Source organism: Cetorhinus maximus, chromosome 11 (genome assembly GCF_964194155.1).
Source record: "Cetorhinus maximus chromosome 11, sCetMax3.hap1.1, whole genome shotgun sequence".
In the NCBI taxonomy this organism is placed as follows: domain Eukaryota; kingdom Metazoa; phylum Chordata; class Chondrichthyes; order Lamniformes; family Cetorhinidae; genus Cetorhinus; species Cetorhinus maximus.
The window spans coordinates 38,368,942-38,393,079 of NC_135889.1; the positions used below are offsets into that span (position 1 = coordinate 38,368,942).

Below are 24,138 nucleotides of genomic sequence, written 5' to 3' on the forward strand. Positions count from 1 at the left end.
GACAGCATTTTCATCATGTATATTTTCAGGTGCTTGATTGGGATCCTTGGACAATATTTTTTCTGCTTTTCAAAATTTTATTTTTGATTTTTCAGGTCTTCAGTTCCCTGAGGCAGCACTCTGTCTTCAGGGAGCTTTCTGTCAGTGCTGGCCCGTGCCCGCATTGACGTCAGCGCCCACCCTCCTCATGCCCCCACCCCAGCAACGCTGAGCTTCTCAGCGCGTGTTTCACACTAGCTGGTCGTTGACTGCCAGCCAGCATGAATTCGCAGTTGGGGGGGGCCAATCGCGGTTGGCGATCTGTTCCCTGGGCGATCCCAAGCCCGCCAATCGTGCCCGCCCGCTGACCTAAAAATTCTGCCAATGCAATTAAATGTGGAGATCCGGAATTTGCTGTCAGTGATACCGATTCTTCCATAGGTTGTGCTATTACAGTCATTGCCGATGTGAAATCAACACAAATCAGTGATTTGACATGAGCTTCAACTTTTCACACATTATCCTTGCTGTAAAAATCATTCAAAATGTTAAACCTTGTTGAATGAAGTGTAACTGAATTTTTAGTGGTGTATTAAGTCATAATTACTCTTGAACAACTTCGCTGTCCTTGAAAAATTAATTTTATAAGTATGGAGTGTAATTCACTCATATCATTTTCAAATTGCATTAACTTTAAAATAATATTTTATTTTTTTAAGGTTCATGTACTATATTTCAGCTTCTGCCTTAACCTCCCTGTATATATCCTAATCTTTATTTTGCTTTCTGGAAAATGAAATGTAATTATAACTTGTGATTTTTACTTCCTGCTTCACTGTCTGAGAATTTTTCAATCTGATTGCTGATCAGTCTCCTTCATTACTTCACTGGTGCTGGATGCCATAAATCTTCAGGTGCCAGGTTCAAAGTCATGTTGGAATAGAGGAAATCAGCGCACTAGAGCCTGCTAAATCCTTGTGGGCAGCTTTCTCTAAGACAATGGCAAGTGCAGTCTCTCAACACCGACTGCAAATTCCGGGCCATATATTTGTGTAATCCTGCAGTACATTTCCACCAATAGGAGCTAAAATGCTGCAGTGGTTGCACCAGCCCACTGCAGGCGTTATGACAAGAGACTGGTGGAATTTCAACTCCCCTAAACTTATTTTGTTCTTAATTCCGCTTAAATATTTTATTATAACAGTGTAACTTTAAGGCTGAAGAGTCTGAGTTTACAATAGGTAACTAGGAAAAAGTAAACTATTTGTTTTGATACTTTGTATAGAGAAAAGCAAATTGATTTGATCCAAAACTAAAAAAAATGCTTAAACTGTTCTTCCATTTCATGGCACAATAACAATTCCTAAACAGAAACTAACTTGGATTGAAATATTTTATGGTTACATCAATTCTAACATGCACATTTAGTTGTTTCCTCCAAATATCTATAGGAAATCTTAATTCTTATGAAATTAAAAGCATTCACTATTCTTATATGGTTTCTGTTTATTTTACTTCAATACAGTATAAAGAAGTCAGAACAAGGAGATCAAAGACACTGCAAGCTAGTTGTTGAAGAATGGTCTGTAAGCAATCAAACACTCTCCAGTGATATTGTGAAAGGACTGTTAGACAAGGTACCCTCTCATAATGCTCACTTAGTGAATCCTGTTGAGTCACTGTCAGAGTTGAGTCCACAAAGTTCATGCGTAGCAAATAACAAACGCTGTTTCGGTGAATCAGTTGTATGTGTGCGTACACAATAGACAAGTAATAGATACATTTTGAGTCTGACCAATGAGATAATGGCCCAAAATTTCCGATCAGAGTCAGAAGCCCTGTGTCCGATGCTGATCAGACAGAAAACTACCCACTTACTTGCCACACACCCTTTTTACGGCACTAGCTGCCAGGCTCTGGTAAATTTTTAAAGGCCCAAGCTTCTCAGTTGTTAATGAATGGGCGGGTGAATGGGTGAGCATGTAGGTCTGGAAGTGGGTAGGTGGGTGAAATAAGTGGGTAAGTGGATAAGGTGGTAGGTGGGTAGGGTAGCAGCTGGGCATGGTGGGTGAGTCAGCTGGTGGGTCGGGTCAGAGGGTTTACCAGGACTGGGGCTAGTCCGGTCAGGTTGGGGGGGGGAGTCCGGGTGTCGTGGGGGAAGCCTGGGGGTTAGGAAGTAGAGTCGGGTGGTGGGGGTTAGTCAGGTCAGGGGTAGTCAAGGGGTTGAAGGGTGAGTCGGGGTGTCAGTTATATATTTACCTGTGATTTAGCCTAGGATTTTTCTGTCTAAAATTTCTTGGGTAACTATCCAAGTAAGTAAGTGGGAACTATCTAAAGTGTCCGATTCTAATACAATTCTACTCCAATTAGATGCTCCCAGGGAGCAGGGGAATTGCCCATCGGAAGTTCAAGCTTCCCGGGCAATTTCTACAGAGTCATTATGTTGGGACTTATGCAGAGTCCCGAAGCACATCTTGAGGGGTGGTCTCCTACGATCAGGAGACCAGAAGATCTGGGCCAATCTTTTCTTTTTGCTTGTTCTGGGTAACTTTAACATTTCAATCTTGGTGTTTACAATTGAGTCAATCTCACATATTATGGCCTATACGAAATGTATCCTCTGCATACATATCAGTAATAACTAACTACTGGCTAGACAGACGTATTTTTCACAGTTGTAACCAGATCAGCCGTGCTTCACTTATATGAACAAAGTGACAACATTTCCTGATTGTTTGGGAGGCAGAAGTATGTTATTCAGATATAGGACATTGTAAGTTTATTACATTTGTCAGGTTTACCAGAACAAACCCTTTCTAAAATGCACACTAAATTCCGATAGAAATGGCCACTGGCAAAAAGATGAGCCCACCCTTCCCCCCAACCCCTTCCTTGCATCCTGCCCACTTCTTTCCCACTCGACCTATCCCTCAGGAAATGAGAGAAACACAGAGAATAAGACTGCAGCAGAGGAAAAGACTAATTAGGAAATACCTTGTACCAGAATCTACAGACCACACAGTTTCTTCAGGGATGGATCAGAAAAGGTGTTCTTAAGCAGGCAGTGATTCAGTAAGGAGCCATGAAGAAACTCAGCCCCCTTCCTGGAGATGCACATCACGCAATTACCTTAGGGCACTGTTCAGTGCTGCACAACAACAGAGCACCGCCCTGAAATTCTTTGACAGTGACCTGTGATTTCTACCCATTGCCCTCCTCACAAAACCACAACCTGCTGCATATGCTCCTTATGCACACTGCTGCCCAACAAGTTTTTAAAAATACGAGAATTTTTTTTTTAATTTACAAAAATGCAATTTTTACTTCTGTGTTATTTAATTTTAGGTGAATGATTTAGCGAAGAAAGGAATGAAGTTTGTCGGATTTTTAAATCAACTCAGTTCCCAGTCAAAGGACTGCAATGGTACAAAATCATCAAGAGAACTAGATACAGATTTGGGACAGGATGTCTGCTTTAAATTGCCTGATCAAAGAAAGCATAATACTGATAATTATATAAAATGCAATGAGGGGACTTTGACCAGAAAGCCTGCTGAATTTGCAGTAGAAAAAGAACACTGGTGCAGTAAAGTCACTAATGTTTTAGAGAATGGGCCAGCCCAGGAGGAAGACCTTTTGCATGGGAGAGAAAAAAGGATTGGAAACGAAAGTTGTCCTCCTGTTCAACCAAAGGAAGGTTTGTCTTATTTATCATTTTTTTTAAAATCACTTTTCTTTCATAAGTATCTATTCTGTAGTTAAAAGTGGAGCTTATTTACAAGTTACATGTTCATGGTAATCGGATACTCAAATGTAGAAAGTCCTAAATTTACCCCAATGGTCCACAATGACTTTGCAACCCCCATGGCAGTCTCCTACCTGCATGCGTCAAGGTCACTGTTTATGCTCCCTGGTCACTCCAGGGATACAGACCTGGGTGACATCTCGCATTTGGCTCACCACATCATCAAGCAAATCACGGGTGCCCTATTCTGGAGTGCAGGGGGCTAAACCCATTTTGAGAGAGATAGGCCTGCACAGGCACAGAGGTCATGGGTCTTTGCTGCCATCAATGGATTCCCACAGGTCGAGGGGGTTACCAATTGTACATATGGAGCTATCGAGGCACCGACAGACTGGCCTGCTAGATTCCTGAGCAGAAAAGACTTCCACTAACAAAATGTTCAGCTGGCCTATGACCACAGGAAGTGCATCTTGCAGGCTGTGCTTGGTTCCTGGGCATCTGTCATGATTCCTCCACCCTCTGAGAGTCCCAGGTGTTGCAACTCTTCAGGCCAACATCCAGACTCCATGGGTGGCTGCTGGGAATTAAAGGTTACCTTCTGAGAAGGTGGTTTCCTGACATCCATCCAGTATCCAGTGTTATAATGACAGGAATTGTGACTGAGTGAGATCAGTCTGTAATTTCAGCACCTAACCAAACATATACTGAACTGTTTAAAAACAACTTTGTAAAGACAAGAAAAGATACTGGCTAAAGATGGCTGCCACCATCACCTGATGACTGGTATTGTAAGTTGACTACTTTTCTGGAAAGTTTCTATATGGATTGCACTATAAATATGCCCTGACATGTTGCTCATGAAATTTCACATCTGAAGGTGTCAAAGTCCACTTCAAAAGGAACTATTGAAAAGAATGGGACATAGCATTTACATCTTTATAAGACTACCTCTCCAGTGGAGACCAAAAGTCTACCAGGACAATAGCTACCTGGAAAAGGGTCATCAAAATGGATAATGACTTTTTCAGACGCTAATGACTCGGACATTATAAGACATAGAACAAGACCCAGGTTCAGACATCATATAAACAAATCCTTTCTGAAATCATTGTGGGGAAGGAAGGTCATGTGACTAGTAACCATGATTGAAATCTCTTTATCCAGCTATTAAACTCTGAAGCAAGGGTAGTCCAGAGTAACTGCCAATGAAGGAGTAAAATAATTCTCTTCTCTCTTTCTGCTCAAATTAAAGCCCTATCTCTTACAGTTTAAAAATCCAGCACAGAGATAGTGAATTTCCATCAAAAGCTACATCAGGAGCAAAACTCATTGAGTTCTGGAAAAAATGAATTATGGATTAAAAAGAAAATTGTCTCTGGCAATTGCAGTTTAACATGGGCTTCGACTCAACCCTTGGAATTTAAAGGAACCTGGAAAAATTGCAGCCAGTGTCCAGCAGAGAACTCATAAACGTGAATTCTCTTTTACCTTTTCAGTATTGATCTTTTAATTTGGCTAAGAAAGTAACTACCTCCAGTATAATTTGTAAAACTTTGCATGCTTGTGTATGTGTGAATGTGTGTTACGAAAGTTCAAGAAGCGTACGTTTACCATTTTAAAATATTTTGCTATCTTTACCTGGGTGGGTCTTTAACTCAATAAAAACTAACCCTTTTTGTTTAAAAGTCTCAAGAAAGCCTTTCAGACCTGTTACTTTGCAATCCGCACATAAATGGTTAACACAGACTTTGAGAAAATTCCTTCATTCTCCTAAATTCACAAACAAACCTGTTATGGCCAGTCCTGGAGTGGTAAATTGGGGGCATCAATTTTTATCCCTCCTTATGTGGCCATAACACTAGACATAGGTCCAGAGAGGTGCTACCACCAAAGCCATCTACTAACCTATTCCTGCATTGAACAGACCATTGACACCTTGATGATGTTGCCTTGACCAGGCAGGTGGTGCCCTCCATTATAAGCCAGCCAGGGTATGTTGTATTATGGCCGTTTGCTGCGCACTGCTGAACCTAACTATACAAAGAGATCCAAAGCTGAATGAAGAGGAGAATCTGGAATGCCACTCTTCCTCGGGGGAGGAGGGGGAGGCAATCAGCAGGCTGGCATGGCTGCAAGGCCACGCTAATTCAGAGCAGCTACTTCAGCACCATTTCACTTACATGCTTCTCAGGCCCATGACAAATCACTGTAACTCTTGCATCAAAGTGAGAAGTTCTCCAGTGAGTTCACACATCTGAATAATCTCATGGCCACACAAAGACATTGAGAATAGGGTCTCCGCCACTACCATTGCCCCATATCACAGAGCATACAAATGCACCAAACCTAGAACCACCCTCTAAAAACCTTCATTTCACTTTCACAACCTTTAAAAGCACACAAGTCTGATTGAGATCATCTAAAATTATTATAGCTAGATAAATTAATGGCAAAGCAAACAGCCACTTCATCCAGGTGACCCATCAAGTGCAACTGATGGCATGACACCTTGCACTCTCATACTCCTACAAGGTGCTCCCCCTGTGGCTGAACATAAGGTGGAGGCATCCTGCTCTGTTGGCTCTGCATTCCACCGAGATGCCCATGGCTTCTGTCCTCATCATGGAGCACCCATGGGCTTCTGCCAGAGTCCTGCAGCAGGATGGTTCCAGAGTCAGAAGGATCAAGGAGGTGAAGGATGAAGCTGGTGCCCCCTGAGGCGGGGGGGGGGGGGGGGGGGGGGTGTGGGGGGGGTGGTTGGGGGGGGGTCCCTCATCAGCCTCTTTGACACCCTCAGCCCTTTCATGGTGCTTTTCCATACTGGAAGAAGCCACTGGCTGGGATGCAGCTGGCATCCACTCCATGCATTTCTGCCCCAAGCAACACTGGGCAGTCCACTCTTTCTGTCCATGTCAGCATGCTGCTCCTGCACCCACTCAGTATGATGCTGCGTATGGCTCTCCAAGAGGGTGACCATTCTCTCAATGGAGTTGCTCCATCCCTGAGCCATGACAGAGCCATCTCCAACATTCAGGAATTTGTATGCCTCTGATGCTTCAGAAACACCCGCCTTGTCTGTGACACCTGAGGCCCAGCATCCACTGAACAGAGCTTGGCTGTGCTTCTCCTCCATCCTCCGAGGGCTGCCCAAAGCTGACACTGTCTCACTCTCCTCCTCCTGTTCACTCATGATGTGTAGTTCACCCTGTACTTCTCCTTCTGAGGTGAGTGTGTCTGTGCTAGGGGATGGTATGGAGGTATAATGTGATGGTACAACCTGCAGTGTGTCCCCCCCATTGAGGAGACTAGTGATGTCAGTGTAAGACCACTCTGCTCTGCCTCCACTGCAGGCCATGTGGGAGACACAGGAAGGTGGTGATGAGATCATGGGCAACTCAGCAGGTGTATCAGCACTGCCAAACCACTAGCTGACAGTGATCGAAAAACCACAGCTTCCATTGGGCAGGAGTCTTCTCCATGCCCTTCACCTGAAGGTAATGCAATCAACTAACCCTGCTCTTCACAGCTTCAGTCTCACCATCATCAATGGTCTGTTGCAGTGGCACCTGCGCATTGTCAAGCACCACCTCCTCCATTAGTGTCAGGTCGTGACAGCTCAGAACACCACCACCGTTCAAGCCAAAACATCCCTGTTGTGTGCTTGCTTTTTCTGTAGGATGAGAGAGAATGATGTATGAGTAGCCTGGCCTCCCTCACCTATTCCAGCTTGATACTGATATGAGCTGTTGCGCTCCTCTGATCCAACTGGTCACTTGCTCTAGCAGCATTAGGGAGAACTAATGACACTGTGTATGCTGCTGCAGAGTTAGAGATCTGTCAACCAGGTGTTGCTTGCCACTCACCTTCCTAGAGCTTAACAGGTGATTGAACTTCTTGTGACACTGGACCTACATCCTCCGTGTGTTGGGTCTACTGCTGACCTCTGTGGTGGCCCTTTTGGTCTCTTAATTAAGGCAGCTTTCTTCTGCTAGATGCCGGGAGGAGAATTTCTCACTTCTCAGAGGCTGCCTCACCAATGCCCCAAGAAGCATCAGAAAGTTTTGGAGCTGCCCATGCAGACCTGCCCCATGCCAGCACTGGCCTGTTCAGCACCCACCTGAGACATACCCTCAGTGAAAAGCAAACCCAGTCATGGCTTCTGCTCGTCTTTTCAAAGGGCCCTCCAGATCCATGTCCAGCCACCGGCGCTGCTGATTGGGCATCAAACTTGCTCCCAGGTTGGTTAGGTATTTTACATTTGAAAATAGCATTACATCATTGATGCTGACGTGGCGCAGTGACGTGGTGCGTCCAAAAGGCACTCGAGGGACGCGTCATTGAACCTGGGGGCTGCAGTCTTCTTGCCTTTTGGGGTTATGTCTTCCATGCAGCAGCCGTGGGCTGGAAGCACTGAGAGGTGTGCACGTGGCTGCATTTTAAATATGGCGCCCGGCGTGATGAAACTGCGAGATGATGGTGTGGCGTTGAATAAGAGCCCGCCCACCATGGAAACGGTGCGTTTCCCGGGAATGCATAATTAATATGGCAGGTTTGTGAAGATACGGCGTGAGAAGCTGCCATTGCAGCTAGTGGGTAAAACGTCTTTTTACCCGCCCGCTACCACACTTAGTGCAAATCTGGGATGATTCTGCCTATTGTTATCTGCAGATCCACCTCCAATTCTGAAAAAATTGTCCTTAACTCATTCAGTGGAAAACTGGCAAGACTGGATCAACTTCCCATTTTATAATCTTTTCCCCCACTGATGGATTGGATCAGTTGCTCTTTCCAATGTAAAGTACAGCCAGGCAGTTGGGTTGTAAAATCAGGTGTTATCCAATGTCATCAGTCTCTCAGTGTGAGTTAAGTCAAAGTTACCTACTATATTGCTAAATTACCTTTTAAACTGTAGTTCTCTAGAGAGAGTATATTTGATCTGTTGCCTTGCTATGTTCATTTTTTTGTGCTTTTTCTAATAATCTGACAGTATGTTAATTGCCATTCTAGATTTGAAACTGTTTGCTGTTTTCAATGCTTCTGATGAAGACTTCAGTGGGCGGTCCTACCATGAAGGCAATATATCTCTCAGAGTAACAAGGAAGGGCCAAACCATCTGTACCCTGGAAGCAGATTGGTTGGAAATCACAACATCTTATTATAAAAGTGGAATGTCATTGGTTGATTCATTCATAGCCTGGGAAACAATGAAGGGTAAATATATATTTTATCAAAATTTACAATGTGAAGCTTTTGCAAATACTGTGAAATCTGTGCTGGATACAATAATTTTATTAGTTTGAAGGTAATTGTCTAAAAGTTACTGCATTAGAAAATTGGTTTTAAAATCATCAATTATTGAAGATGATAACTGTGCATGTGTGTGGGGTGGCAGGTGATTTGATTAACAACGCATCCCCAAGCTCCCACACATTGAAACATTCCTACCTTGTAAGATCCTGTGGGCAGGCCAAGGATCAAGGTTGTGAAGTGATTGAATGTAATCTCTTGCAATAAAAGAACTTGGCAGGATGTTATAAAGTATTTCACTGATACCCTGAAAAAGGCATAGGAACAGGAATGACGAGCAGTGCAGCATACAAAGACCACTGAAGCTGTTTCGATGAGTTTCAAAGGTGTTTTCTAAGCACTGCTTAGAAGGAATTGGAGGTAATGATGCTGACTGGACCATTAGTGATTCTGGTAAGTGCTCTCAGGTATGGCTGGGATTCTGTTGGGCTGAAGGCGATCTTGTCCACCGGTCAGAAAATTGGCAGAGAACCCTTTTCAGTTCTGTGGGGGAGACCCTTCAAGGCACTTAAGTGGCCACCGTTGGGCCTTCCCTGGCATTAAGGTTACCAGCGAGCAGCCAGAGGCCTGAAGCTCCACATCCCACTAGCGCCAGTGGGAGCAGCTGGCGGCAAAACACCCACCAGAGGCCCAGGATCGCCGAGGGACCCAGGCCAAAGATGAGTGAAGGCAAGATGGGGATCACAGGGTGTGGGGTGTGGGAGGGGGGCCAAGGGGGTCGGAGGCAAGGACAGGGCAGTGATTTTCAGTGGCTACACTGCCCACCACCCCCCACTTCCCACTTCACGATGCTGGGCCCCTCGATCAGGGACTTTCCTGGGGGCCACTAGCAAACTTGACAGAGTTTAAATCCACCATTAAAACCAGCCTTGTATCTTTAAATATAACCATTTATAAGTCATGTTTTGCTTCTTCTGTCTCATTTTATTTTCACATATTAATAGGCTATTGTCCAAATTGTGTGAAATTTTAGATTACTGTTCTTTAAGACTTTGGTCCTTTGCATACACATAGGGCTGGATTTAGTGCATCCCAGTGTAGCAGGAACCATAAGATAAAAGCAAAATACTACGGATGCTGGAAATCTGAAACAAAAACAGAAAATGCTGGAAAAGCTCAGCATGTCTAACAGCACCTGTGGAGAGAGAAAAGAAACAGAGTTAACGTTTCAAGTCCATATGACTCTTCTTCAGAGCTAAAGAGAAATTTTTCAGCTCTGAAGAAGAGTCATATGGACTCGAAACGTTAACTCTGTTTCTTTTTTCTCTCCACAGGTGCTGTTAGACCTGCTGAGTTTTTCCAGCATTTTCTGTTTTTGTAGCAGGAACCATGGTGGCCGGGTCTACTTAATCATTGCAGAGGTCCCTCATCAGTCTCCCGGCAGCGGCAAAACCTCCCCGAATTAAGTCGGAGGGCAGAAGGGGCTGACATGGGATTCCCAGACACCGGTAGCAACGCGTCAATTAGGCTCCTTAATGAAGCAATTGACACCCATTTTCCCTGAGCCCACCATTATTTAGTGGTGGCTCAGGGATTTAATGGGGCCACATAGCTTTCCCGTGCCCTCAGAAGGCCATCCAGCAAACATTGTAGGGCTCCACCCCAGTAATTATCACAGCCTTTGTGTGTGACATGGGAAAAAGTGAAATTGTGCACTTGGCAGGAAGAATAGAAAAGCAGCATATTATTTAAATGGAGAGAGATTGTGGAACTCTGATGTACAGAGGGATTTGGGTGCCCTGGTACATGAATCACAAAAAGTTATAATGCAGGTAAAGCAAGTGATTAGGAAGGCAAATGGAATGTTGTTTATTGCAAGGGGAAGGGAATATATAAATAGGGAAATTTTGCTACAGTTGTACAGGGTGTTCGTAAAACCAAATCTGGAGTACTGTGTACAGTTTTGGTCTCTTTATTTAAGAAACAACATAATTGCATTGGAAGCAGTTCAGAGAAGGTTCACTCGACTATTCCTGGAATGAAGGGGTTGTCTTATTAGAAAAGATTGAACAAGTTGGGCCTATATTCATTGGAGTTAAGAAGAATAACAGGTGATCTTATTAAAACACACATCCTGAGGGGATTTGACAGCATGAATGCTGATAGGATGTTTGCCCTTATGGGAGAGACTAGAACTAGGGGACACAGTCTAATAATAAGGCATCACCCATTTAAGATGGCAATGAGAATTTTTTTCCTTTGAGGGTCATTAGCCTAGTCTGTGCAATTCTCTTCCCCTGAGAGCAGTGGAGGCAAGGTCATTGAGTACTTTTAAAGCTGAGTTAGATCATTCTTGACTGACAAGGGAGTCAAAGGGTATTGGGGTTGGACAGGAAAGTAAAGGCCATAATCAGAACAGCCTTGATCTTAACAAATGGCAGAAAAGACACAAGGGGCCAAATGGCCTACTCCTGCTCCTAATTCATCTGCTTGTATGTATGTTCGTATGACATTCACTGATTCTCTTTTACTTTTGATCCCTATTCTCTCAGGAGCTAACTACTAGTTTGATTAAATGGTTCATAAGGCAGACATTGCAACATAACAGTTGCTTCTACTGTAATGGGAAATGCAGCTGGAACACCAGAATTAGATTTGTTTAGCTTTATGAATCTTAAGTAGATCCATTTAACTACAGTTTACAAATCTTATGATTATGATTAGGTCATAGTCTAATGATTTCATTTTTAGTTCTGTATCAAATGACATTTGACACAATTCAATTAGCTATTCTCTCAGTCCTATGACCTTTAAATTAGTTTGGGGCTGTTTTCGGGTCCAGGTTGGGCACTGTGTTCAGCACGCATCAGAACTAGAGGCCCAAGGATTGATGGAAATTGGCCCTTGGCATGCTTGGGGCGTTACTGTCCCTGGCGAAATTGCTTGAGTGAAGAGCTTAGTGTCAGGCTAGTTGCCTCTCCGGCAGCTTCCCAAGGGGGAAGATTGGAGCAGTGGGTTGGGGTGGCAGCCAGGAACTGTGTGGGAGAAGCATTCCTGCTCCACCTGGGTCCACTGGGTGAGTTTTATCATAAGAATTTTTAAAATCAGCAACATGGAGCTGGGGCCTGGCTGGCACAGTTATCAGTGGGGTCCTTCAAAAGACATTAGGCCCAAATTTACATTCTTAAAGGGTGTAATACACTTAAAAATGTGCTCTAATCAATGCAGTAGCCAGACCAGTGGCTGCTCATTTTGTACCTGAGAAACAGGCACAACACTTACAATTTCTACCCTATAATTCTTCTGCCCTGTGACTTCAGTTGCCAGCTTGAGAATCAATTGGCAAACAAAGAGTAGAATACCACAGCAAAGCAACATTCTTTTGCAATTACGAACAGCTTTCCCCAGTTGGCTGGTTTCCCAGTGGATGTAATGCTGTTTAAAATCTTTCATTGACTGATTTCCTCATCATCTGAAAGCAATTAACAAGGCACCAGTTTGAACTATTTGAGTCAAATTTGTTAGAGCCTTGAAAGGAATGCTGCAAGAAGGGTTTTACATTTTGACTAGATTAATTGGGATGGCTTCAAGCAGGAACTCACAATCTATTCATTTTTACTGGAAGTTGATCTTTGTATAATCAATAAGAAATCCAACCCAAATTTAAGTAACAATATTAAACACGAGATGGGCCTGGGGTATAAACACCACCATATTGCTAAAGGCAGCTACTAGGTATTCATGGTCCCTTACTGAAACCAGTATTAGGGCTCTTCCAGATGCAAATCAAGGGGCTAATTCCTGTTTTAGGCTCCCCCCCTAGAAACTGGACAAAACTAGATTGACCATGTATCATGCGTGCTCCGATTTCTTTCCCCCCACCCCCAAGTCTTTCAAAGGGACCACTAGAGGCCATCAAAGACATTAGTTTATGCAGATAAAGAAAGGCAAGCATTGTTGCACCTCTATCAGCAAAGATCCTGCTCAACATATATAGACAGTATAATCTCTGCTTCAAAATGCCAGTGTTGTGTTCCACCAGAATTCAGATGGAGGTATAAGCCTCATTGTACTTTGATGTCAGCTTCTTTTCACGAATTCCTCCCTATTGTTAACTGCCAAAGCTCCAGGCCTGTTTCCTAAAAGCCATCTATCCAGTTTGCCTGCTTCTTGAAATAGTGCTTGCATTGTGGGCTTACATAAAACAAAGTCATTTTGTTCAGGTATGTAATCAGAGGCTGCTGAGCATTTTTAGCATTTTTTGTTTCTACTTCAGATTTGCAGCATCCACAGTCCATTTGCTTTTGTTGCACCTCAGATGTTTGGCATCTACAAGGAATCAACCAAGTAACAAAATTCTTACATCCAGTCACACCTTCTTAGCATTGTTTGAGGAGACTTGCCTTCATTGGTGCTGCTTGAGTTTTGTGTGGCAGGACTCCAACATGCATGTAGTGTAAGGATCAGGCACATATAGGGTTAATGTGGGACTGAGTCCAGTTCCGCCCATGCAGTGATGCTAGAGAGCACATGACCTGTACCCAGGCCAGCATGGAGACAGCTCCTAGTCCTTTAATGTATATTTGTAAATAGTTCTAAGAGTCAAAGAGTCAATAAAGACTTAGGCTGGAATTTTCCGTGCCCGCTGGCATTGGGCATGTTCAGTGACATGAGGAGACAATTTGGTGAGAAGGCCAAAAATTAGTTTCACGACGTCGTGAGACCAGTTTGTGATTGTCCGCTCAGCCTGTCAATGGCGGGCCGCATTCCCTGCCATCAGATGTCAGGAACCTCATTGTGATACATCAGCTTATCATTATAAGGCCAACCCACCGGACTCATCCGCCTCCACTGGATCGTCTGCCCACATCAGCGGGAAAACACACTAGTGCAAAACACGTCTTGACAAGTGTGACGTGCAAAATTTGGGACTTACTGTCAGGGCCTTGTTCACATCGCAGATATCCAAGGAGCTGGAGCCCAACAGCAACAGGATCCTGGAGGAACGTCCATAGCATGCTGTGTAGATTCTTATGGACATGGCTCTGCTGTGAAGCAGCTCACAGAAGTTGATGCCGATGCTCACAATGAATGATGGTCGAGGGTGTGGGAGAGGAATGTCTAGGATCGACTGAGAGAGGAAGAGGTGTGAGGTTAGGAGGGGGGGAATGAAAGTATCGGGGGATGAGGTTGGGGGGGGTAGGGAGTGCAAGGGGTGGAAGGGTAAGGGGGGAAGAAGGCAACTGGGGAGGTAGGCGTAAGGAGGGTGGAAGGCATAAGAGGAGTTTGGTGGGGGGGGCAAGGAGTAAAGCTGGAGGAAGAAGTGAGGAAGTCAGGAAGGGGGAAGAGGTGAGGCCGGAGGAAGAGGTGAGGAAGGAGTCGGGAAGGGCGAAGGACTAAGGGTGGCAGAAAAAGTAAGGGCGTCTGAGGGTGTCAGGAAGGGGGAGGGACCAAGCAGGGGGTTGGGGAGTACGGGGGTGTGGGACGACTAAGGGAGGGAGAAGAGGTTCCAGGAAGGAAGGGGTATGGAGGGAGGGAAGGAGTTCCAGGAGGGGAAGGAGTCCAGAGGGAGGAAGGTGTCCTGGGGGGGGGAAGGGGTCCGGAGTGGTGGAAGTCCAGTGAACATGCAGGGGGTCTGATGGGTCCATGACTGCCTCCTAGGGACCAAACTGATGGTGGGCGTGATATGAGGGAATGGTGAAAATTACCGAGGGCAGAGTGAGGTGATAGGGTGGGAGGGTGAGGGTTCAATGGTAGCAGTAGAAGGGACAGTGAGGGTGATTGGTGGGGACTCAGAGGCAGACACCGACCCTGGGTGTGGGAAGGAGGAGATCGGGGAGGTTAATGTGGATGGGGGTGGGATTTTCAGGAAGGAAGGGAATGTGCATATTCACCAGGACATCCCCGAAAGAAAAGGGTTGTGGCTGATAGGTCACGGAGGGGAGGTGGGAGGTGATGCAGGGGGTGTCAACTGTAATGGGAAAAGGAAATGGGTGACTGGGGGAGGGGAAAAGATGGAGGGAGCTGAGAAAAAGTGAATCCAGACCATGCTGTCTAAATAGAAAGTGAAACGAGAGTCATGCTGGGCAAGATCAGGTGCTGATGGGAGTGTAATCATTGGGTGGGCTGAGATGCAGGTCAGCTCAGACAGACAACTGAAAGTGAACCCCAGCAGGTAACATTGAAAATGCTCAGGATATTGAGGTGAGTATGAAATGTGAAGGATCCACGTGCTTGGGAGAGTGCTTGCACGAGGATCCAAAAGGCCCTGCCACATACTTCTTCCTCCAGAATCACTCATTGACCAGTTGCCCCCTCTGCGGTGACAGAGGACAATGTTAAGGGGGGTCACAGGCAAAACAGACACAGAGTGGGAGGAGAGCCTGTGAGATTCCTGAGTGGATGACCCTGGGGTGTCCAGCTGCCACTCCTCCTCCCTTTAAGGGCCCCGGCCTGACACCTTAAGGGGAAAGAGCACCTGTGGGGACATCGAGGTGCTCCGTTTCCCTCTTGCGTTGCCATTGCAGGAACTCACCATGGTTCCCGCAATGGAGTACAGGTCTACACACATCTCCGTGTTCTGCTGGACCAGGGTCTCCATGGCATCCGCCATCCTCCCCATGGAGACCTCCATACATGCACATGTGGGCACCGCTTCATCAGAGAGCAGGTGGACGCACTCCTCCGACTCATGTGCCACTCTGTTGAGGGCTTCCAACAGCTCTGCGTGATGTTCCCCCGCCTTCTGCTGACTCCCCAGGATGAGTTGGAAGGCCAAATCCAGAGGCTTGTCATCTGATCAGACATCACAGATGCCTCTTCCCCTGCAGTCCTCTGAGTGCTGCGGAGTTTGCACGAACCTGCTGCTGCGGACACATGCCCATGCAGTGACCACCAGATTGTGAATCCAAGCCTGCTTTAGATCTAGGCTCCACCAAGGTGTGTGTCTCTGCCCTGGTGGAGGGTGTGGGTAAGCGCTGTGACAGGTCTTCCAGGCTGCTTATTTCCAGCTCTTCAATGGAGGAGCTGTCCTCTTGGCTGTGGGCGTGGACCTGGATGGATCTGAGGGACTGGCTGCCAAGTGACCGACACCCTCAGCCAGAGCTCCCTGTGAACCAAAGTGAAGATAATTAGTGCATGGCAGCAGAGTCAAAAGCAGGAGAGAGAGCACTCACAGTTGTGTTGAGAGAGGGATGATGTGGTGCAGGATCCTCAACGTGGGTGTTTGCAGCCGACCTCACCGTCACCGCAGGCACAGTCCATGTCCTCACCAGTCAGTGTGATGGCCACTCCTCAAAGTGAGTGAGGGGCCTAATCTGGGCCACTCCATCCCTGGTCTTGGACCTCTTCCTGCTGATGTGAGCCAGCTTCTCCTGCATGAAAACAGATGGAGAGAGTGTGAGTAGCATGGCACTGCGTGGAATGTTTGTGTGGTGAGCAGAGTCATTGACAGGGTGAGGACGCAAGCTCGAGAGGGTATGAGCCTGATGGAGATGTGAGAGTGTGTGTGAGAGTTAGTGGTGTTGTCTCCTGAGATGTGAGATCCCTGGGGACGTGTGATGGATTTCAGTTTGTGTGAGTTGAGAGTGACGAAAGAGTGAATTACCTTGGTGGAACAGATGAGACCATCCATCCTGTAACGGCACTGGATGGTTGTCTTCATTTTTGCAGGACGCTGGCGCTGACCACCCCTGCCACTGCCTCCCCTGCCGGATTAGGGAGGTTGCTGCCCATCCTGCAGCCAGAGAGGGGGTTGAGGACTCATGGTGAGCCTCCACTGCACCCAAAAGGCACTGAAGGGACGTGTCATTGAACCTGGGAGCTGCAGTCTCCGTGCCTTTCACGGCCACATCTTCTTTGCAGCAGTCATGGGTTAGAAGCACTGAGAGGTGTGAACATGGCTGGACTTTAAATATGGCACCCAGTGTCATAAAGCGGTGAGGTGATGGTGTGGCGGGCGAATGAGAGCCCGCCCACCATGGAAACGCAGTGCTTCCCAGGAATGCATAATTAATACAGCGAGTGGGTTAGGGACGATACGGCGTGAAAAGCTGCCATTGCAGCCGGCGGGTAAAACGTCGTTACCCCACTTAGTGTAAATCTGCGATGATTCTGCCCTTAAAGTTAACCTACTATGACTATAAAGACTTCTTTAGACACCGAACTATAACCAACACCCTACAGCTAGGCTGACAATATCTAGTACAGGGATTGCCCCATTCTGTAGTTCTGTAGTCGCTATAGTATTGAACTTTTATGTCACTGGGTCCTTTCAAGCCATCAAAGCTGATAATCACCACATTTGTCAGACTTTGTTACATCGATTCAGCAAATATATGATAAACATGGCAATAATTTTGTTTATTTCCCCACAGAAGGTGCAGTATTTATGCCTTTTGGCAGTCTTGCTTAAAGTGGAGGATCTTAATTAAGATATACACACAGCCACTCAACAACCACCTAGAAACCCATATAAATAGGAAAAGCTGCCACCCCATCAATGTACAGATCTCAAAAGAATAATGCAGGTGATTACATACCTGAGTAGCTGACCAAATGACTTTGTTTTATGCAAGCGCACAATGCCAGCACTATTTCAAGGAGCAGCAAACTGGATGAATGGCTTTTAGGAAGCAAGGCCTGGAACTTTGGCAGTTAACAACAGGGAGGAATTCCCAAACAGATGTTCACATAAATGTATAATGAGGATTATATCTCCATCTGAATTCTGATTAAATACAAGTTCGGCATGTTGAAACAGAGACTCTGCTGTCTGAACAAATCCTATTGCATTTTTCTCTACAGCTTAGGTATCAAAATTTATTGAAAAATTATTTTGCTGTTTACTGCACAAATTTTGTAATCTACCTGCAACATTGGTAGAGGAGGAGAAACATTAGATTCCTCTCAAGTCCTTGAACAGGCTGTCACCTCCCAAACCCATGCCCATTTTCCCGGAAATCCATGTTTGAATCCCTCTAATCGGGTTTTTGCCCCTGCCACAGCACCAGAATTCCTCTTTCAAAGTCACAAATGACATCCTATGTGACTCTGACAAAGGTCAACTATCCCTCCTTGTCTTTCTTGATCTGTCTGCAGCCTTGACGTGATTGACTACACTATCCTCCTCTAACATTTCTCCACCTTCATCCAACTGGGTAGGACTGTATTCAGCTGTTTCCATTCTTATCTAACTAGGAATAGCCATACCATTGCCCCTGGTGACCCCTAAGCATCTATCCATGGTCCCCTCCTATTTTGCATCTACATAGCGCCCCTCGGCGGCATCATCCAAAAACACATCAAATTCCGCATGTATGCTTACAACACCCAGCTCCATCTCACCACTTGACCCCTCCACTATCACTTAATTATCAAATAACCTATCCAACATCCAATACTCATAAGAAGAAATTTCATCTAACTAAATATTGGAAAAACCAAAGCCATTGTCTTCAGTCCCCACCACAGTCCTCAACCACCAAATCCATCCCACTCCCTGGCAACAGCTTGAGGCTGAACCATACTGCTCACAGCCTTGGTATCATATTTGACCCCAAGACAAACTTCTGACCATATATTCAGACTCCTCCTGCTCCTGAAGCAGTCCATGTTCAAATGCAGCAAGACCTGGACAATATCCAGGCTTGGGCTGACAAGTGGCAAGTAACATTCACACCACACAAATGTCAGGCAATGACCATCTGCAACAAGAGAGAATCCAACCATCACCCCTTGACTTTCAATGGCATTACCATCACTGAATTCCCCCACTATCAACATCCTGAGAGTTACCATTCACCAGAAACTGAACAGGACTAGCCATATAAATACTGTGGCTACAACAGCAGGTCAGAGGCTAGGAATCATGTGACGAGTAACTCACCTCCTGACTCCCCAAAGCCTGTCCACCATCTACAAGGCACAAGTCAAGAGTGTAATGGAATACACCCCACTTGCCTGGATGAGTGCAGCTTCCACAACACTGAAGAAGCTGGACAGCGTCCAGGACAATGCAGCCCGCTTGATTGGCGCCACATCCACAAACATTCACCCCCTCCCCTGCCGACGCACAGTAGCAGCATCGTGTACCATCTACAAGATGCCCTGCAGGAATTCACCAAGGCTCCTTAGGCAGCACCCTCCAAACCCACGACCACTACCACCCAGAAAGACAAAGGCAGCAGATAGATGGGAACACCACCACCTGGAAGTTCCCCTCCAAGTCACTCACCATCCTGACTTGGAAATATATCGCCGTTCATTTACTGTCGCTGGGTCAAAATCCTGGAACTCCCTAACAGCACTGTGGGTGACCCTACACCACATGGATCACAGCGGTTCAAGAAGGCAGCTCACCACTACTTTCTCAAGAGCAAGTAGGGATGAGAAGTAAATGCTGACCCAGCCAGTGAAGCCCACATCCTGTGAATGAACAAAAATAAAAATCCCTGCCATCATTTGAGCACCTATTCCCATCTCTGTGACATCGCCCAATTCCATCCCCTGCCTCACTTCGCCTGTGCTGAAACACTCATCCATACCTTTTTTACCTCTAGACTTGACTATTTGAATGCACTCCTAGCCAGTCGCCCAATTTCTACCCTCCATAAATTTAAGGTCATCCAAAACTTTGCTTCCTGCTTCCTAACTTGCAGCAATTTCTGTTCACCCATTGCCTCTATGCTTGTACACTTACATTGGCTTCCAGTTAGGCCTTTATTTTAAAATTCTCATCCTTGCTTTCAAATCCCTCCATGGTCTCACCCCTCCCTATTTCTGTAATTTCCTCCAGCCCACAACCTTTTGAGATATATACCTTCTTCCAATTCAGGCCACTTGAGCATCCCCAGTTTTAATTACTGCACTAAGATAAAAGCAAAAAACTGCGGATGCTGGAAATCCAAAACAAAAACAAAAATACCTGGAAAAACTCAGCAGGTCTGGCAGCATCTGCGGAGAGGAGCACAGTTAACGTTTCGAGTCCGAATGACCCTTCAACAGAACTAAGTTAAGATTTTGTGAATGTATAAGCCTGTTGTCCCTTGGCCATCTAGGAGTGTATCCGTTGAGCACAAGCTTAACCTGGAAAAAAATATGGTTATGCTTGTCCATTTTATAAACAGGGAAGAAAACAATGCGACATGAATATCAATACATGAACAAGTAGAATCCTATGGCACAGAAGAGGTACATTCAGCTCACTGTACCACCGTCGCTCCTTGAAAGAATTATCCAATTAGACCCATTTCCTGCTCTTCCCCCGCAGCCGTGAATAATTTTACTTTTCAAGAATCTATCCAGTTCCCTTTGAAAATTACCATTGAATCTACTCCCACAAGCCTTTCAGGTAGTGAGTTCCAAATCATAACATTTTGCAGCTTTGGGATCACAGACACTGCAGAATTTGTCATTATTTTCAGTCTTCAGTAAAACATTTAGACATCATGGTACATCTAGCAAATGGAAGAAATCCCCAGGTCTTGTCTAAGGAGGCCAATGAAGCTGACAGAAATAAAGGGAGGTCAATGCCATTGGCAACGCAAAAGGCCAACCAAAATTCGAGGTCGTAATACAACCAATGGAATATAAAATAAAACAAAAAATGATGGAAATATTCAACAGGTCAGGCAGCATCTTTGGACAGAGAAAGAACTAACGTCGATGTCAGTGCACATTATTTCATCAGAAATAAAATACCAGAATTGGAAGACACCTCACATGCAAATTCAAACCAAGGTTCGCATCAAAAAAAGGTGACGTTTAGCACTACAAATGGAAAACAGGCATTGGCAGATGGAGATTAATCCATCACTCCTACCTCCAAATCTAGAGATAGCCAAGTACCACAAAAGCTCAGAGTACCAAAAATGCTTTTGAAACAGAGTTTGCCAGCTGCAGAATTGTACTACATCTTAGAATCGTTATAAGAAAGGTTGGCCAAAATTTAACTGAGCAAGTTGGTACTTTTGTTAGCTGATTAAATTCATGTGCCAGCTGCCACTCTGCTTTATACATCACAGAAATGTTGATAATAAGACCCCCTTGGAGTGCTTTGATACTCAGCCTGGAGGGATTGTTAAGTCAGCCTCAAGTGCACTCTGGTTGATCTGACCACATCTCTGACGCTGATCCTAGGGATGATTCTGATCGTGTTCCCTTTACCTAGAGATCACCTTCAAGTAGATATACTGAGCCTTTCTACATAAATAACTTAATAATGATATGCCATATTATCAATTTACCCCTTTAACTGAGAGGTTGTCAATTAAGAAAAATCACATTTGCAATTCAAAGTTGTTATTTCTTCCAGTGCAAAGTGAGTGATGACCAATCTGGAATAAATTTGAGAATAATTTGGAATTAGAATGCTAAAATTCTATATATTTTCACATATATATTCTATATTTTCACATTCTGGAGTGTTCTGGTAAATGGACCACAATATATCCTCTGGATCTGCAGTCCTTATGAGGAAGGTGACTTGCCTGATGCTTGATAATTCACCAAAATAGATAAAGTATAACTTCAAATGTCATGACTCTCACTGTTGTTTTTGCATAAACTGTAAATGTTACAGGTTATTTAAGGATTGAAATTTTTCTATGATTTCATCTTGGTCAATGATAGCGAATTTCAACATTTCCATTTGTCATAATTTAATCATATCGCATTCTGGGAGATTTGTAATTGACTGACTAACAGAGGAGTTTTATAAACCCTATTTCAAAGGTCCCAAAAGGGTGCTGCCAGTATTGTAAAGAGTTATTCCACTCTCTGCTCTGCCCATTCTGAGGATTAAGATAGCACAATATAATTAAGAAACTTAGAGCATGAATTTGGATCTTGTAGCACCACTGAAAATGGCGCTATGGAGATCTAGTGCCCTTTTGTTGAGGGTGCGCATTTCACTGCTAGCTGTTTCTGGCTCAAAGCACTTTTAAGATGGGAACTTGGGCGTGCATCAGAAGCAACTGAATTGGTGCTATCCTGACATCATATGACCCTACCAGTTGATGTGACTCTGGACTTCTTAATTTGGAACACACAGGTCCATTGAACAAATTTGTGCATCACTCAACAAAGATTAAGCACAGAGCTGCAGTATAAGCCCCGTATCATGATATTTAAAGGGCCAGGCACCCAACTTGCAGATAAGTTGATTTTGAAATTCCTTTGCTCTGGCAAAGTGCCCATAAGTACTCAGGCATTGTTTTGCAGATGCTGTGGTGAGTTCCTATATTTGACAGGCAGTGTTGCTGCATCCTTACAAGGAGGGCAGAGGGGTTGGTGACCTATTCACACAAAGGCATGAAGGCAACTGTGACAGTGCATCTGGGCCTGTAGCATGACAGGGAGTTGGAGCAGGGGCTGCAAAGAGAGGAAAAGCTGTGTTTGATGCCCTCTGCCATGTTGGAACTCGACTTCTCCATGCTCCTTGACAGTTGTCTAGCAGGCTAGTCAATGCATGCAAGAAATTGGTGTGCATCCATCAGCATTTTCCTATATGCTGCCTCATCAAGATCTGAATCCTCTGCAACAGAACTCACCTGCAACCTTGCCTTCTGGTAAGTTGGCAAATGAACCATCCTTTACCCCTGTTATGGACAGAGAGAGATGTGAAGTAATTTTTCCCCTTTTCTCGCCTCTCAGCTGACCACAACAAGATGTATTTTTGAGAAGTGTTTTTCCCCCTTTTTTAATGCTGTGCCCCTAAAGAACATGCACAAAACAGGTTTTCTTGTAAACTTAAATCAAAAGAAAGGATAAACATTTATTTTTCACAACACCTGACCTATAAATAAATACAACACATGCCCCTCAAATACACAGATACAGAAACATTAGGAAATTATGATTTCTAAAGATGCAACATGCACTTAAATTACATGAAGACTAAATAAAAAGGAAACAGGTCTCTTCTTTACACAGTCCTTTAATGATGGTTGAAACATTGCAGGCCTAAAGAATTTTCTCTTGGTTCACTGAAAACAAAGGAAGTTGGAAGTTTCTTGTTTTTCAGTCAAAGTTGTGATCAAGCATCTGTAGTGAAGGAATATAATCTTTCAGGTAAAACAAATAAGTCCCAATTCTCTGTCTAATGTGACTTTTGAGGCAGGGTCCTCCCTTGTGTCAGGACCCTTGATGACCTGCTGGGCTGTCCTTGTGGATTAATAAGGTATTGCCTATCTCTGGCCAGTTTCAGTCATGTGACGACAGTATCAATGTATTCTATTGTCCGTACAATGGATTGATAGCGGATGTAATTGACTCACACTGGGGAGTGAATGACACCCTATTAACATTCCAGCTATGCTTAGCCACCTGAAATGTCTTTATTTGAAATTCCAGCCAGTCTGGCAGCCATTGTCATTTTAAGTATTTTCCATTGTAATGGTGGGGGGTAGTTAATCAGCACCTAGGAATGCCATTTGCATTTTAAATAACTTACCAGAGATAGATTCAGGCACGCCTGTCTCTGCACAGAAACCACAAAAGAAGTCACCTGAATCTCTAGAGTCAGTTTTGTGAAGGTACAGTATCCATATCCCATGCTGCTTTTTAAAAGTGAAGCGTCTATCTCCCAATAAGCTCTACAGGCATATGACATGACTGTAACACCCCTGGCATGTTTGCAACCCATTTGTGCCCACCTGACTCACCATGTGCTGATCCTTGTTCTATACTACCCACCTGAGTACATGCAGTGCCAGTATCTTAGATTGTGGCTATGAGTGTAAGATCAAGTGATGGGGCCTCTTCACCAGTGCTGTGCTATTGCTGTCTGTCTTCACCCTTGAGCTGCTGTGGCTAGACAGGTGGCAATTCAGACATGATCTTATCAAATGGCGAAGCAGGCTCAAGAGGCCGAATGGCAGTTCTTGGGTGTCTGAAAGCATAAAATCAGGAGAAGGTTAGGGAGGGTGGTGTTGGGAAGAAGGGGTCCATGGCCTCTCCATCAGCAGCATGATCATCATGCCAGATAGCAAGACAAGAGTGTTCTGGAAGTTGAGAAGGAGCATGGACAGGAACATCATCCTCCATGTTCTCAGCAACACCAGATGTCATGGGGTTGATCACTGCTGGCCTCGAGATCTCCTTCCGTAGGGCTCAAGAAATGCTGGTGTTCTTATTCCCCACCAGTTCTGCTCTGCTCCTTGCTATTG

The 24,138-nt window shown here is 44.9% G+C and overlaps 1 protein-coding gene across 2 annotated transcripts in view; it reads left to right on the forward strand.

The window, feature by feature from the left end:
• Positions 1-24,138, forward strand: part of rftn2 (raftlin family member 2) — a 105,291-nt gene that overhangs the window by 47,650 nt on the left and 33,503 nt on the right. For both annotated transcript variants that reach the window (XM_078551818.1, XM_078551819.1), the window contains exons 4-6: positions 1,505-1,616; positions 3,325-3,676; positions 8,732-8,935. In XM_078551818.1, coding sequence (XP_078407944.1) covers positions 1,505-1,616; positions 3,325-3,676; positions 8,732-8,935 — 668 coding nt within the window. The remainder of the gene's footprint in view (positions 1-1,504; positions 1,617-3,324; positions 3,677-8,731; positions 8,936-24,138) is intronic.